The sequence below is a fragment of the Eumetopias jubatus genome, unplaced genomic scaffold, assembly GCF_037043125.1.
Source record: "Eumetopias jubatus isolate StellerSeaLion01/CBP00866 unplaced genomic scaffold, mEumJub1_p1.0 scaffold_9, whole genome shotgun sequence".
In the NCBI taxonomy this organism is placed as follows: domain Eukaryota; kingdom Metazoa; phylum Chordata; class Mammalia; order Carnivora; family Otariidae; genus Eumetopias; species Eumetopias jubatus.
The window spans coordinates 20915942-20933608 of NW_028274815.1; the positions used below are offsets into that span (position 1 = coordinate 20915942).

At 38.0% G+C, this 17667-nt stretch overlaps 1 protein-coding gene across 8 annotated transcripts in view; it reads right to left on the bottom strand.

Annotated features, from left to right (window-relative positions):
• DTNB (dystrobrevin beta) overlaps positions 1-17667 on the bottom strand; it is a 217723-nt gene that overhangs the window by 149840 nt on the left and 50216 nt on the right. For all 8 annotated transcript variants that reach the window (XM_028099502.2, XM_088026349.1, XM_088026351.1 and 5 more), the window contains exons 6-7: positions 12876-13030; positions 1494-1599 (exon numbers count right to left, since the gene is read on the bottom strand). In XM_028099502.2, coding sequence (XP_027955303.1) covers positions 1494-1599; positions 12876-13030 — 261 coding nt within the window. The remainder of the gene's footprint in view (positions 1-1493; positions 1600-12875; positions 13031-17667) is intronic.

Sequence of the window (17667 nt, forward strand, 5' to 3'; positions counted from 1 at the left end):
CTTTTTGGAAGAACGCATGTTAGTAATCTTATACACAATACACTTGGATTAGTAAAACAATATAAAAAGTACAACTTTTGTGTAAGTAAATAGATATCTGTCTTTATAACGAGGAACTTCAATATAATTCAAGTGATGAATTTCATAGAAGGGCCCAAACAACAACAAAAATACCATATAAAAATATAGAAATACCATAATTTTAGAATTTATTTCCCCTCCATAAAAATTAAGATATGTAGATAAATGTTATTGTGATAGATAACATTTTATTTTCGAGACATGTCAATGAGTTCATACTATTTCTCTGTCCCTAAGAAAAATATCACTAACCTCATAAGAATGTAATCAACAAATAATACACTATAGACAAAGTCACAGTAAAATGTTCATATAGATAACAAAAATCAGGACAAATGAGATTTTCTATATGGTATGGCAGATATGAAATGACTTTATGAAAACAAACTGAATATGAAAGTCCTAAAACACTTCAGGCTTTAAAAGTATTGCCTCCAAAAGAGCCAATAATACTTCAATAATAATATAATAATTTAACAGTATAAATCTCTATCCAAAAATCCTGTTAAAAAAAATCTAGCTGTTTTAGTCAAGAGATTCTACACCTTGAAGAAAATAATCCTGGATCTAAGGTACCTGTGAACTAAAGCCACAGTGGGGCAAAAAGCTGAGAGGTTTAAACACACGGATGAGAGGGAAAAAGACAGAGTATGGATGTGCATTTCATTCTCACAAAGGGGAAAAAAAGAGCTCTACTTTTTCGGGCCTCTCAGCTGTTACTGGTTCTCTTTGGCACAGTAAGAAACAGGCAGGAGCCTTGAGAGGAGGTTACATAAGAAACTATAGCCTTTCCTTTAACAAACTCACAACCTAAACGAGGAGATAAACCGATAACGATAGAAGAAAGAATTAAGAACTGACAGGAGATAACTACCATTTCAATTCCAAGCAAGACAAAGATTTAAGTCAGATTCCTGGAAAGGATACCAAGAGCAAGTCAAGATAAAATAGTAAAGGCAGAAAGTGAAGATGTGTGAAGTACCAAATTCTAACGTAGCTATTTTCCTTTAAATTGTTCCAAAATCATTACAGTTTTAGTGCTTGATAGTGCATATATCCGATTTTTTAGAACTGTAACTTTTATAAATTAAAGCTGGGGGGGAAGGAAGTCATGGCTAAATCAGGTGGGTTCAAGTGATTCTCAGTGGGGGAAAGCCTGAAGTTTGAACCACAAAGTTTTATGACCTGATATTACTCTTTCTTGGTACCCTAAGTAATAAGCCCCCTTCCCCTACTTTTCTTTGAGAAATAAATATCCCTCTTCCGAAAGCTAAAAATCACAAATTCAAATGACACAGTGACAACAAATGTCAATTATAATTTTCAATGATAATAGCTAGGGACATTACAAATACCGTCAGTTCGTGTATTTCCTGTAGCACAAGGGACTGAATGATGAAAGTTCTGCTTACCGTTCTCAACATGGGCGAGCCTATGCATGAGAGGTAGCCAGACAAGGCACTGGGGAGGGGGATCGGCCATCACTGTGTCTAAAAACATATTTAGCATTATCTTTTTCTGTGAAGAGAAGAAAAACAAACATACTTTATATTACTCAAGCATCTCTGAATTCCAAATTTAAGTTAATCTAGAATTCTCTCAACCAAGTTGTAATGAGTTCCATGTGACATTCTATAGCAAAATACAGTAATATTTTACATTACTAAAGACACCAAAACACACTATACGTTACTGCTATATTCAAATGCATTTCCGCATACATCATTTTGAGTCTTAAAACAATTGTGGGGGCGCCTGGCTGGCTCAGTCGGTTAAGTGACTGCCTTCAGCTCAGGTCATGATCCTGGAGTTCCGGAATCGAGTTCCGCATCGGGCTCCCTGCTCAGCAGGGAGTCTGCTTCTCCCTCAGACCCTCCCCCCTCTCATGCTCTCTCTATCTCATTCTCTCTCTCAAATAAATAAATAATCTTAAAAAAATACAATTGTGTAAGGTAAATAGTTGAGGTATCGCTATCTTCATCTTACAGATGAGAAATAAAGGAACAAAGCATTTAAATGACTTATAAAGGTCCTGGGGCACCTGCGTGGCTCAGTTGGTTGAGCGTCTGACTCTTCATTTCAGCTCAGATCATGATCTCCCGGTTTTGGGATCCAGCCCCGCATCGGGCTCCACACTCAGCAAGGAGTCTGCTTGGGATTCTCTCTACCCCTCACCCTCTGCTTCTGTCCCTCTCTCACTTGTCCTCTCTCTTTCTCTCTCTCTCAAATAAATAAATAAATCTTTGGGGGGGGAAATAACTAAATAAAGAACGTGTAAAGACCCTACCCAAATGAGACACAGAGCGAGGACTGGAACTCAGCTGCCCTTCAAATTACTATTTCTATTACCCACAGGGAAGAGAGACATCCCACACCTTATTACAGAACATCAGCAAGAGCAGGAACTACTCCATTTGTTGTTTACTGTATTTCCAGCATTTCATAACAGTGCCACGCACACAACAGGCACTTGAGAAGTAATCATTGAATAAATACTAAAGTGAGGAGCAAACATTGTTAAACATCACTTAACAACTTTCTCATTTACAGAAAGAAAACTAAAGCACAGAGTAGTGAAGTAATTTGACCCTATCACAAAGACAGTTACAATAGGGATCAAAATAGAGTCTGAACATCCAATGTCCATCACTCCCCCCTTACACCATCTCCCCAGCTAGACTGCATTTTTGTGTTCTGTCTTTATTTCTCTCTTTTAAACAAATACATATGAAGCTTCCACTGCATGTGGAACACTGGCATAATTACATCCCACTGGACATAGAAAATCAGAAATTTTCAAACTAACGAATTGTCTTTTTATTTCCTCTAACCCACAAAACACCTTTGCAGCTCCAAAAGGAAAGGAAAAAGGAGGAAAAGGGAGTGCCTTACAACTAGATGCGAGAGTTCTGTAATTGCAACTTGGACACCTCGGCCCCCACTTCAGACTTGATTCCAAAACAAGAGTAGAAACAAAAGGGCAGACACAGGAGGGTAGGAGATGCAGGACCAGTAGTAAGTAGGACTTTTCCAAGTCCTGGTCCCACCATTCCAAGGCACGGGGAGGGACTGAGGACTAGGGGCAAGCAGACACCAAAAGGCACCCAGAATTTCGTCTCAGTCTCTCCCAAGAACTGTGTTCTCAGTCCCTGAAGTGGTAACAGGATCTACAAAATGGGATGTTTCCCCATAAAACTTTCAAATATTTTGGTGGGGGGAGAAATAATAAAATTGGTTAGAGCTGACCCAAAGATTTTGCCAGTGTATTACAAAATAAGTGATTTTTACCACTAATCTATTCACCATAAACTGGAAGCAAGGAGTGAAGGCACTGTGGTGATAAGTCAGGAGGATGGCGGCCTCCAGCATTTAAGTGTCCATCACGACACTTTTCCAATGATGGTTACCATCATAGAAACAGGAGACTACAGACTCACTTTTGTGTATCTTTTTGGCAACTAAGAGAATCTTGATTCCATTGTATATACGGAGATAATTCTTACTAAGAATAATCTTTTTAAGGGTGCCTGGGTGGCTCAGTGGGTTAAGCGACTGCCTTCAGCTCAGGTCATGATCCTGGAGTCCCGGGATCGAGTCCCGCATTGGGCTCCCTGTTCAGTGGGGAGTCTGCTTCTCCCTCCGACCCTCCCCCCTCTCGTGCTCTCTCTCACACTCTTTCTCTCCCAAATAAATAAGTAAAATCTTAAAAAAAAAAAAGAATAATCTTTTTAAAAAAGAAATTGGTAAAAAAAAAAAATTGGTAAACAGGGAACAGAAAAAGGAAGATAAAGTAGATGGCAGAACAAGAAAGAGCCTTTTGCAATAAAAACTTGAAAAAGATGAAGAAATATGAAGGAAAGCCTCTGACCGAGGACAGACACTGGAGGCCAGCACTGAATAGGGTGAGGGAAGGGGCGAGCAAGAGGGCTGACTGAGGGTGATAAAGAAGGAAGTTACCAACCAAAGGCCCTCTATAGAAAGTTGTGCTCTGGTGGTGAGGTTTGAAAACTACCTACTCAATCAGGCTAAATAAAGTTTTCCGAAGTGTTTTCCATCTCGGGCATCCAAGTCACTGATGTTTCTGAGACCTCAGTGGAACCTCAGAGGAATGCATGAACAACATTAAAAATAAAACCAGAAAGTCACCGAAGAATTTAAATGGACGTCCAGATATGGAAAATGCCTCTAATTATGGATATGCTGATAATTGCAACAAAGCAAATAAATGAAAAGTGTCTACATAAATTTACTGAGAAAGAAGATGCTAGGAAGCTAGGAAGAGGTAGTAACCAAAAACCAAATGTATGTTTAAATTAATATTTCTATATTTAAAATTGAATTTGTACAAGTCTACCTATAATCCTCATGCTACTTTTGATTCACCTATCATGGAGGTTTCTTTTTTAATCTTCAAGATGAAAAGGAACAATTATATTTGACATCTCAGAAGACCCTGATTAAAAAACACTCAGGGTCAGTTTACAAAAGTTGTCCTAAGGTCATTTTGTAATGTGAAGTCCTCCAAAAGCATGAGGAATGAAACCAGAAGAACTGTGTCCAAGTACCCTGTCTTCCATAAACCATGTAATTTGGGGAAAATCATTTGACATTCTGGTTTCAGTTTTCTCACCTCTGAGAGGGTAGAGCAGTGATTCTCAAAGTGTGGTCAGAAGCTGCCCTGTAGGTCCCTAAAACATTTTCAAGGAGCCCATGAGGCGAGAACTATTTTCATAACAATTCCGAGACATTATTTGCCCTTTTCAATTTCAGTCTCTCATAGGCATCCAGTGGGGTGTGCCAGAAGCAAGGTGGCATATTCACAATCATCTGAAAAAACTACTAAAGCATTCCTCCCTTTTCCAACTCCTCCCTGTGTGAGGTCAGATTTCTTTCCATATTTTAACCAAAACAAAATATCACAACAGAATCAATGGAGAAGCAGATAGGAGAATCCAGCTGTCTTCAATTGAGCCAAATATTAAAGCAATTTGCAAAAATGTAAAACCATAGCATGCTTGTTAAATATTTTTGTTTTGGAATATATATTTTTCATAAAAGTGTATTATTTAAGATGTAACAGGTTTATCATTGTTATTTTTTTTCATGTAGGCTCCACACACAGCGTGGAGTCCAACACGGGGCTTGAACTCATGACCCTGAAATCAAGAGTTGGACGCCCAACCAACTGAGCCCCCAAGCATCCTATCATTGTTATTTTTAAATGACAATAAATATCTTTAATTTCTCAAATTTAATTTCTAGTATAGAAATACTAATAGGTATAACCCACATAAACAAAAGCTCTCTGGGGTCCTCAGTAATTTTTATTGTAAAGAGGTCCTGAGACCAAAAAGTTTGAGAATAGCTGAGATAGAATTCCCAGCTCAAAATTCCATGACTCGGTAAATAACTACGTGGAAGACAGGTTGGCTCTTTTTTCTCCTTTTTTGTTTTATTTTGGTTTTTTTTCTTAAGTTGAACACATTCTTTGCATTTCTCCTTACTTTTATAGCACAATGATATTTATAACAAAAACTATAATAAAATTGCAAAAAATGCACCTTCCCACAATTCTCATTTTGCTGTATTTCTCTCCAAATGTATGTATGCTTCTATGTAATTATGTACACAGGGCAGACAAAAATATATGATGTTTTTTCACTTAACTTTTTATTAAATATTGTTTTGCAACCAGGTATTCATTTCTAATCATTTTAACAGCTGCCTGATCCACTGAGCAGAGACAACATGATTTATCTCTGCCTTCCTCTATAAAACAGGCTGTTTCTATCCTCGTGCGTACTCATTTTTTTCTTGGAAGTGAGCATGTTTTTGGTCACCTACCTCCCAGCCCTTGTTATTCTAAGCCTCAATACTGACAACTATTACCCTAGAGCCATTCTCACCTCCTTCCCTCCACCCATGACTACACTTTCCATTTTAAAGGGGGACAGGGACCATCGCTTAAAAATGAGAAATCCAGTATCACTAAAATAACATGAGAAAACAAGTTAGTTTAGCATTGGATCATCACAGGTGCAATTTCCAAACTCGTCATTTCTGTTAAAATGTCTTATTTCCTTATGGGCAACAGGTATTTCTTATCCATTGCCTTAACTTACTTGATAATCAATTAAACCATGTATGACATATAGTTAATAAACTTAAAAACATTTTTTTAAATCTTCTGGATTAAAAACATTTTTATACAAACTTTTGTGCAGAGTTAGAAATTTTCTGTCTGACCAAGGCAAATATACATTAACTGGTTATAGGACCTGTGCTATGGGCCAAACTTTTGATATTATTAGACACTGAATTTGACCATATCACAGATTTATTTTGAAAATTAAAGTACTGGGGCGCCTGGGTGACTCAGTCGTTAAGCGTCCGGCTTCGGCTCAGGTCATGGTCCCAGGGTCCTGGGATCGAGCCCCGCATCGGGCTCCCTGCTTGGCGGGAAGCCTGCTTCTCCCTCTCCCACTCCCCCTGCTTGTGTTCCCTCTCTCGCTGTCTCTCTCTCTCTGTCAAATAAATAAATAAATTCTTTTAAAAAAAAAGAAAAAAGAAAATTACTTTGTAATGACACAACAATACAATGTTGCTACGCTATTTATTAGAGATATTTTTATTTAATATAGCTAAAAGATGAGGAAAACATCAGAACTCCTGAAACACTCTATTTTCCTCATTGCAAAGACTATTTCATTTGAGAAAATCATGGAATAAAAATATCAATGAAAACAACAACGTTGCAGGTACAGCCATGAGGTTTAAGCTTTGAATTAGAATTCAAGCCAAAGATACTTTCTCATGCCATATTTAATTTAAATCATTTAATCCAACATATTTCTAGTAAGCATCAATCATTTTCCATGGGGCTATAAAGTTGAAGGGCATAAGTGAGCTAGATATAACATGCCATGGGAATGCAGAAGAGGAACAATTAATTAATCCTACATTGAGAGATTCAGAGCATCAAAGAAGAAGGGCTATTTTGGGTGGGATATGAAATATGAGGGCCTCTGCTGAAGAGAGGGAAGGTCAGGGGTTACTGGCATGTCAGTGTGAACCGGTATCATTTGAAATGACAACACATGCGGTATCAAACGTGGGCATAATTCATCTGAAATAACAACAGGAACAGCTCTGACCAAGTTCACACGTGTGCAAGAAAAGACAACCGATCATAACCACTGCCTGGCCAACTGCAATTGTAAGATGCCACTGGCCATAGGAGGTATCTTGGTATCAGAGACATTAAGGTGTGAAAGAATGTCTTCAAATCAGTGAAATGTGGCAATAAGCCAACTAGATTATCATGGTCATGAGGGACTGCTGATGGAGACAGTAAAACCTGCCTGATTAGAATTCCTATGAAAGACACATATACATGTGCCAGGCAATTCTTAGCAAACTTTATTCAACGTCCAGGAAAACGAGGTCAGAACATCCAGAAAATATCTCACTTCAAAGATACAGTGGGAAGAAAAGTCATTTTGGCATATAGCGGAAGTCAAAGTATAAGCAGAGGACATCTCCAGGCATGAGAAATACTGTTGCTATTCTGAAAAATCCACCGGCAATAATGTAATCCCATCACTACCCACTTCCCACCACCCTCTGAATCAAGAAGAGCCCTGCAACACTGAGTGAAAAATTGCCTCTACTTCCCCATCTCCCTCTCTCCTCCCTCTCTCCCCTACTCTACTTATTTAGTCTTCCATAAAGACAGACATCAAATTTAAAATCCTTTGCAGGGTGAGGGATGCCTGGGTGGTTCAGTCGGTTAAGCATCTCAGGGTTGGAGAGATCGAGCCCCGCGATGAGCTCCATGCTGGGCATAGAGCCTGCTTAAGATTCTCTCTCTCCCTCTCCCTCTGCCCCACCTCCTCCTTTAAAAAAAAAATCACACATTTAAAAAACAATAAAAAATAAATAAAATCTTCTGCAGGGTGGACTGAACACTTCAAACTAAAGTCAATACAAGCCTAAGAAATAATACAACAAATAGCAATCATCTTTTTAAGGAGAAATAGAATTCATCACCAAATTTTGAAGTTTAGAAAAACTGGGGAGAAATTTAAAATACTGCTATTCACTGCTTGTTTTTAATAACTTTTAAGCCTCTAAAGTCAGTTTGTTAGTTTATAACCATTGAAGAATCAGGAGTACCTGGGTGGCTCAGTTCACTAGGCATCTGACTCTTGGTTTCGGGTCAGGTCACGATCTCAGGGTTGTGGGATTGAACCCTACATTCGGCTCCACTCTCAGTGTTGTCTGCTTGAGATTCTCTCCCTATCCCTCCCCCTCTGCTTCTCCCCCCACCACACAAACTCTCTCTCTCAAATAAATAAAATCTTTAACAATAAATAACCAGTGAAAGAATCAATATATTTGGTCTACCCACCAAAATATTAGATGTGAGGTGCTATGTTAACACTGTGCTTTATTCAGACAATAATCACGATCACAAATTTACAACAAGAATTAATTTTTCTATTAATTTTTTTAAATTTACCAAAATAGAGAGAATAGTATAATATGCTTGTCATCCAGCTTCAACAATTCTCAACATATGACTAATTTTTTTTAAGATTTTATTTGTCATTGTGCTGTGTATTAGATTGCCCTATCTTGTGTATGAGCAGATTTGGTCTTTGTCTTCTTAAGTTCCTCTACTTTATAGTTGTGGTTGTACTTAAAAAACAAAAAACAAAAAAACACACCATTATCTCGTGTCTTTAAAAAAATGTTTAAATGTGTCACTCAGAACATTGCAAATGATTAAAAACAATGTGAAAATATTACGACCTAAATAAATTCTTAATGTCACAAGTGTTAAAAAAAAAAAAAAAGATTTTATTTGTCAGAAAGAAAGACAGCACAAGCTGGGGGGGAGTGGCAGGCAGAGAGGGAACCAGGCTCCCCGCTGAGCAAGAAGCCCAATGCGGGAATTGATCCCGATCCTGGGATCATGATCTGAGCTGAAGGCAGCTGCTTAACTGACTGAGCCATCCCAGGCATCCCCATATGACTAATTTTAATTTATGCCTTCACCCTTCCTTCAGTCTGGATTAATTTGAAGCAAATTCTAGACATATTATTTCTTGAATTAACTTTACTCCAGTGGTTTATTATGGACACCTCAGATGCTTCTGAGACTGATAAAAGCATCCTTGTAAAACTTTTTGTGGATATAAGTTTTTATTTCATGTGGGAAAAACTTAAGAGTAGAATTGCCAGATCATGGGTAGGTATCTGTTGAGGTTTGTAGGAAACCACCAGAGCCTCTTCCAAAGTGGTTTGTATGAGAGTTCTAGTTGCTCCAAATCTTCACCAGCATTTGGTGTCAGTCTGAATTTTAGCTATTCTAGTTGATGTGTTCTGCTGAATTAATTTATAAATGCTTTTAATTTTTGATGTGTTTTTAAAACTATGTAAGACCAACATCTCTTATTTTGGATTAGTTTGCAAAACTGTTTTTTAAAAAAGAATTCAAGCTATATAAAAATAAACAAATATGTAAATTTTCTTCATATCTTTAAAAAAAATTCAAGTATTTCTCCTGTAATGCAATGCACACATTACTGGGAAACTGCACATACTGCAAAACTGTGGATTTTAAAAATAATAAGGTATGGGGCACCTGGGTGGCTCAGTCGTTAAGCGTATGCCTTCAGTCGTTAAGCGTATGCCTTCGGCTCAGGGTCCTGGGATCGAGCCCCGCATCGGGCTCCCTGCTCGGCGGGAAGCCTGCTTCTCCCTCTCCCACTCCCCCTGCTTGTGTTCCCTCTCTGTGTCTCTCTCTGTCAAATAAATAAATAAAATCTTTTTAAAAATAAATAAATAAAAAATAAAAAAAAATAAGGTATATGAGAAAAACAGGGCTGGCACAAACCTAAGAACCTAGGCAGCCTTGTGACAGAGGACTAACAAAACAGCGGCAACACTACTACAGCACAACTAAATCTCCACAGGCATTGATGGAGCCCCACATCAGACTCCCTGCTCAGCGGGGAGCTGGCTTCTCCCTCTCCCTCTGCCTCTCCCTCCGCCCCCCCACTCATCCTCTCTCTCTCTCTCTCTCTCTCTCTCTTTCAAATGAATAAATGAAATCTTAAAAAAAAAACAAAAACAAAGACTGAGTTTTTTCTAAGAATCTGAAGCAGATAAGAAGCAACAGTCAGCTTTGAGTTCAAAGGCTTCATAATAAAGGCATAAGGTAATCCAGAGAATTCTAGATAGCATTCTTAGGATTAACAGTTGGAAATTTTTGTATATTCTTCGACATTTCAAACTTCTGCTGCAATACTAGAGTCTCATCATAGTACTCAGATTACAAGTAGATCAAAGGTTACTTTGGGTTTAGCACCCCACATAATTGTCATCCACTGGTCAGATGTTGTTCTTTATGGACACGCCTTTATATAAATTTGCCTTCCCCATTCTGACACTTAATAGTAGCATTCCAGAACTTGATCAACTTTTAGCCTGACCTCCAGGAAGCATCTTGTGTGAAAAGCCACATGTACGTCTTATACAAGATTACCCGAGTACTGTATTGTACCATTTGATGAAACGGTACTACGAAAGTAGCAGCAGTGAGATGAGTGCTAAATGAAAAATGTTTGCAGTTTCTTTATCATACCCACCCTCACTCACATTGCTTCCAGGCATTTTATACCTGCAGTACACTCCTGTACCAGGGTACGTATGGACAGCCTCACATCATTTAAAAATGAATATTCAGGGTGGGGACGGGAAGTGCAAACTATACTTTATTAGAATAAACTGAAGCACACAGCTATTTTTAATATGCTAAAAGCTGATACTGTCATTTACACAGAGGAAAAAAAATAATGTATGGAGACAAATTTCCACAAAAACAAACAGCCCAAGTGCATACAAATTTGGGAAGAACATCCCCTCAGAACTTGGTAAAAATAACTCACCAGTATTATGGGTATCACTTTTGGTGCTAAAGCTAATGAGTAATCTCCAAACAAACTGTAAAATATTGTTTGAAAGTCTGAATTCAGATAAATAGGAATTCTTAACTTTAAATGTAAAAAAAAGTATGCGTGTGCTTGGTTTTGGCTCTTGTGAATCAAAGTATCACAGGTCAGGAGGATCTAGTTTACAATGTACTTCCAGTTCTCAAACCTTTAGATTTGTTCTTTTTATATGTTAACTTATTTTTAAATAATTTTAGACTGTAAGACTGTAAGAAAGTTACCCAAAAACTTCCCATTTACCCAGATTCCTCAAATGTTAACACCCCAGAAGGGATGACCCTTTGCCCTTAAATATCTCAGATCACATTTTTTAAAAACAAGGATATTCTCTTAATTTAATACAAATATCAAAATCAGTCAATTAACATTTATTGACAAAATACTATTACCTAGTCTTCAAAATTTATTCAGATTTTTTTCACATGTCCCAATAATGTCCTATAGTTTATAACAAAAGAAAATCCTGGATCATAAACTGCATTTTTTTTTTCTCTCTTTAGACTCCTGTAACAGAACAGTTCAGTCTTTTTTGTCTTTCATGACACTGACATTTTTAAAGTGCACAGGCCAGTTATTTTGTAGAAATCCCTTCATTTGGGTTTGTCAGATGTTTCCTCAAAATGAGACTCACACCAGATGTTAATTAAATTTATGGTGGATAATTGTTTTGCAATATATACAAATATCCAATCATTATGTTGTACACCTTAAACTTTTACAGTGTTATGTCAATTACATCTCAATAAAACTGTAAAAAATAAAATCAAACATAAAAAAATGGGGAAAAAAAAAAAAGGAATACGAGACTCAGGTTGTGCTTTTCTGGCCCAAGTACCGCAGCAGTGATACTGGGTACTTCTCAGTGCATCCTATTGGGAGGCAGGGATATCAGTCTGTCCCCTTTACTGGTGACAGGGACTTTGATCACTTGGTTAATGTGGATCTGACAGGTTTCTCTATTATAACATAGAAACTGTCTAAGGTTACTATGTTTCCTTTTATAATTAATAAACATCTTCTGAGGAGATACTCTCAGACTATGTCAATATCCTACTTCCATTAATCTTTTACTCATGAGTTTTAACACAGACTTTTTCTTAATTTTTCTTAATTCCCCACTTTCCATAATTTCTGAGTTTAGCATGAAGCTCCGTTTACCTCATGTCTACCTGAATAAATGACATTACAGTCAGCGTCCATCCTGCTCGGAGTTATCTGAGGCACAGTTAAGATCTCAGGAATTCACACATACAACCTCAAAGGCAGGATCACAAAAGGACACACAAATAAAGAAGAAACCCAATCTATCTTTTCTTCACATGAAAACGGCAGTGAACCGTTGAGGGACTCCGAACTGGCAGCTGGGAGTTGTGTAGCGTTCCTTGTCTTCAGTGCTCAGGAAAAAAAGGTCCGGTATTGTATAGAGTTTTATACCAAAATTCCTGTATTTCACAGTCTAAAGAACTCATTCAGGAGAGTAATATATGTCCAGTAGCAATAATATAAACACTTCATCTTAAACACTTTTCTTTAAAATGTAAAATATTTCATATGTTATCATTTTTCAGGAAAGACTCCTCTCTCCCCCAAACCAGAATTCTCAGGTGAATTTTTTTATACATCCTCTTTCTCACGCCCCTCCCCCTTACAGCTCTTTTTTCTCTCCTATTCAAGACTTTATGTCCCTAGACCAGAAGCAATCTGGTGAAATCGGACACAAGGTGGAGGGATGAATGAGCGCTCTTCTAGTCCTAGATTTTACAAAACTGTCCTTACCTGCTGTGGAAAACAGGTGCGGACTGAGTGCTCTGTGTAACCAAAAGATGGCCCTTCAAAGACAGCTGTTGGGAGCTTCAGAACTTCCTTCAGAAACTGGTCAAACTTGCTAAATATCATTAAGCCATTGGAATCTGACATCTGGGAGAAAACATCTATGAGAACAAAACCAAATAAAGTCAAACTAGAAAGAAATATCAACTTTTTATAAATAAATGACTCTATGTCATTTGTATAAGTCAAAAAGGAACATTAAAAATTATCATAACGCTAATATGATTTTTAGTTAATATGTATTCTCCTTATTAACACTGTATAGTTACTTATTGACCAGGCCCCTCTCTCCCACATGTTTAATATATATCTAAACATCAAACCAAATAACCATTTCTGTAGGTCTACCTACCTACTCTTTTTGAGTGTGCATAATTCGATGATAAGGTTTTTATTTTATTTATAACTAACTTTGTTCCAAGAAGAATTTGTAGCAGCATGCTTTTATCTCTTAAAATTTATATATGTGTTTATATAAGACATACACATGTTTGGGTATATGAACATATTAGCACACTGGTTATGGGGTATGAGATTGTATTATATTTATATATTCATATGCTAATAATATAATGAATACCTGTGAAGGAATAAATTTGAAGGAAGCATAAAGCATGTTTAAAATTTTCCATTCAGTGAGTTCCAAAGTAGAATAAAAAGAACTCCTATAAACTCTTCTATCCCAAGATACTTTGATACTGTAAGATCTTATTTTTACCATAAAGTCTGACTCAAGCAGATGGGAAAGAAATTGCCAGTATTTACTCTTTCTTTATCTTCTTGGAGAGAGTCTCCTCTCTCCAGTTAGTTCTTCCTCTCTTCTCATCCATGGTCGGGGAGAAAAAGAAAAGTCACTAGCAGCTCAAAATCACTATGACAAAGAAATGTGACCTAAGCTTTTTTTTCAAACCATTGAGCTTCCCTACAAATGAGTGAATTAAATATGCAGAAAAATCATTTCCTGAGGCTTTGCCAAAAGTGGCACTTTGAAAAGTCTTATTCTACATATTCATAATGAATAAGTGTATTAGAAATATATATGTAATTGATATGTGTTACATACAAATATGCATTATTCCTTAGGTTTAATCTGAGGTATTTATCCTGAAGCACTAGGTGTAAAACAAATACATTTTAGATACATTAACCAAAGAAAAATAAAACATTAGAATATCAACTCCATGGAGTAACTTTTTAGGCATTAGAAACAGGAAATTATCAAAGGAATGAAAACCTGCAGTACATCCTCTCTAGATAGCTGCTACTTTGAAGCTGAAGAAAAAGTACTAAATACTCATGGCGGGTGAGGAGATTCAATGAGAGGCTAAAAGAACTATGTGGTCCTACTGAAAAATAAAATCAGTTACTTAATACATACTAAGTTCCTACTATGTGGTCCAAATGCCAAGCACTCTGTTAGGTGTTGTGAAACACTACAAAGAATTATGATATACAGTCTTTATCCCCCAAGAAACTTTCAATGTAGCTGAAAAAATAAGATACATCTGAAGCAAAGAGAAATAAAGCACTAAATTGACACTAGGTGGAACAGAAAGAATAGAGGCATAAAGATACTTGTCAAGCCTCACTATTTGTCAAGCACACAAAGTTACAAGTAACCATGGCTGAGGCTGCCTATAGCCACCCAACATTAATTATCTCCTTGTTTCTTAGTAACAGAACATTAATTTTATTTTGTGCAACAATGTACCCAATAACCAAGAGACCAAAATGTACAGCCTCCTTTTAGCAAGTGGTGGTCATGTGACTAAGTACTAGCCAATGAGACTATCATTAGAATGGTTGTGAAGGACTTCCAGGAAAGCTGGTTAAAGAAAGCTGACTAAGCTGGAAAGCAGGCCCTTTTTCCCCCCTCATGCTCTTCCTCCTTTTGCTATCTGAAATGTAGTTATGATGGCTGGAGCTGCAGCAGCCACCTTGGACTATGTGGTAATTGCAATTTTGATACTCTAGAAGGGTAGAAAACTAAAGTAGAGAAAGCCTAGGTCCCAGATGAACTACCGTATCAGCCCTGGACTACCTAACCCTAGACTTCTTTTATATAAGAGAAAAATAAACTTCAACTTTGTTTAAGACACTATCATCCTGGGTTTTTGTTTTCAAGCTATAATCCCTAATACTAAGTGCTACTATACGTTACTAAACATTACCTCATTTTACACTCACAAAAAGGTAAGGTGTATGTGTGTACATGTAATTATTTAAATTGTAAAGATAAAGAAACTAGCTTAGAAAGGTTAACTTGCTTATGACTAAAAAGTTGGTAAGTAGCTAAGTCAAGATCTGAAGTTCTACTTCTCTGACCTCAAAGCAATCCCATCATACCACACAGCTTCTTCAAAATATAGTTTAGAACAGGGCGCCTGGGTGGCTCAGTTGGTTAAGCGACTGCCTTAGGCTCTGGTCATGATCCTGGAGTCCTGGGTTCGAGTCTGGCATCGGGCTCCCCGCTGCTTCTCCCTCTGAACCTCCCCCCTCTCGTGGTGTCTCTGTCTCATTCTTTCTCTCTCAAATAAATAAATAAAATCTTTAAAAATAAAAAATTAATTAAAAAAATAAAAATAAAAAATATAGTTTAGAACAGCTACGAAAACACAGAGGCAGGAACTGTCAAGAAAGATCGAAAAGAAAGGAATTTAGGAGCTAGGCCTTGAAAGGTAGAACTTGGAATGATGAGATCAAAACAGGTTGGAGGTGGGGGCTGGGGGACACAACCAGAGAAGAGGAGGAAACTTTCTAAGGCCACTTGTATTTGTTAGGGGAAGTAAGCAGGAAACAGTGCACTGAGTGCATTCTTCAACAAGAAAGCTAATTTAGATTGAGAAATAAAGGGAAATAAAGACAGAATAAGAAAAGTATCTGGTATGAAAGAAAGCTTTGAAAGAGGAAAGCACTTTGAATTTGGCTTAAAAACTCTTACATAAGGGAGAAATATTTAAGAAAACTAAGTTTTAATAAAATTAGACTGTTAGTGACCAGGAGAATGGACAAAAGAGGAAGAACAGGATCGGGGAAATCAGCTAGTAAACCCTGTGAATGATGCACAAATGAGGTAGCGAGTGTGTGAACTTCAGCAGTGACAGTGTGGGGGTAGGCGGGGCCAGGGTCACCTCCAAGATATTTCAATGCAGGAAACTACGGCTGATGGCAAACTGGATTAGGGAATAAAGGAATTTAAGAAGTTAGGATTAGGGCGCCTGGGTGGCTCAGTTGTTAAGTGTCTGCCTTCAGCTCAGGTCATGGTCCCAGGGTCCTGGGATCGAGTCCCACATCGGGCTCCCTGCTCAGCGGGAGGCCTGCTTCTCCCTCTCCCACTCCCCCTGCTTGTGTTCCTGCTCTCACTGTCTCTCTCTGTCAAATAAATAAATAAAGTCTTAAAAAAAAAAAGTTAGGATTATTCTAAGTTTCTAGTATGGGAAAATGCTGACAATCCTGACTGAAAAAAAGAAAATGAAGATAAAGATACTTAGCTTTGTACATAAGTATATTGGAACCAACCAGCAAATGTCCAAGTAGAACCACCCCGCAGGCAGTTAGAACCGGAGTACTGGGCCACAGCTCAAGATACAGAGCTTGGAAGATATTGCCAATTATATGAAAAACTGATGCCCTTAAGGAGGGGAGCGCATAGTGACTTCATTTTTAAAGAGCTGGGTGCTATTCTTATAATGAGGAAAATAACCTGAATGACAACAAAGGGTCAGTATGGGATGTGGTGAGGTGTGTTAACTACTCAATATCTATTTTCCCTTGCTTGCTTCCCAGCTGAACCCTGTGTCTCTTTTGCACCATGTAACCCTCAACTGGATTTCTGGGAATGCTTCTGCTTTCCTGAGAGAGGCATTTCTTTCCTCTTTCCGCCTGGAAAGGGAATGTGAGGCCCATCCAGCAATCACTTAAGATCGTAAGGAGGAAAGCCACATGGCAGAGCAGGACAAGAGGATGGAACCTGAGTCTCGGACAACACCCTTCAGTCATGGTACCGACTCTGACCTACCAGCCGTTGGACTTATTTTTACAGGAGAAAAACTAATCCCAATGTGTTTCAACCACTGTTAGTTAACTTTTTTGTTGCCACTCAGTGTATGAATAAACTGATAAACTAGCATGTGATTAGGCTGTGCTCACTAACTAAAAGGTGGAAATATTCAAGACGGGAAACTAATGCTACCAAGTACATAAATACAAGTATCTACAGTTTCACAGTCACAAAACATCTACGTATCCACTGCACTGACAAATCTACACCTGACTCATTCAGAACAATAAAAGGGAGTGACTGGATAATAAAATGACCAACATCCCCCTTCAAAAAAGTATTATTTTCTGGGGCGCCTGGGTGGCTCAGTCGTTGAGCGTCTGCCTTCAGCTCAGGTCATGATCCCGGGGCCTGGGATCGGGTCCCGCATCAAGCTCCCTGCTCAGCGGGGAGCCTGCTTCTCCCTCTGCTTCTCTCTCTCTCTCTCAATCTGTCTGTCTCTCATGAATAAATAAATAAAATCTTAAAAAAAAAAAGTATTATTTTCTGTTACACTTGGTTACCATGTCATAAAATGTATTTACAGTAATCAATTTTTTAAAAATTCATTAAAAAGAAACTATAACAGGGCACCTGGGTGGCTCAGTTGGTTGAGCGACTGCCTTCGGCTCGGGTCATGATCCTGGAGTCCTGGGATCGAGTCCCGCATCGGGCTCCCTGCTCAGCAGGGAGTCTGCT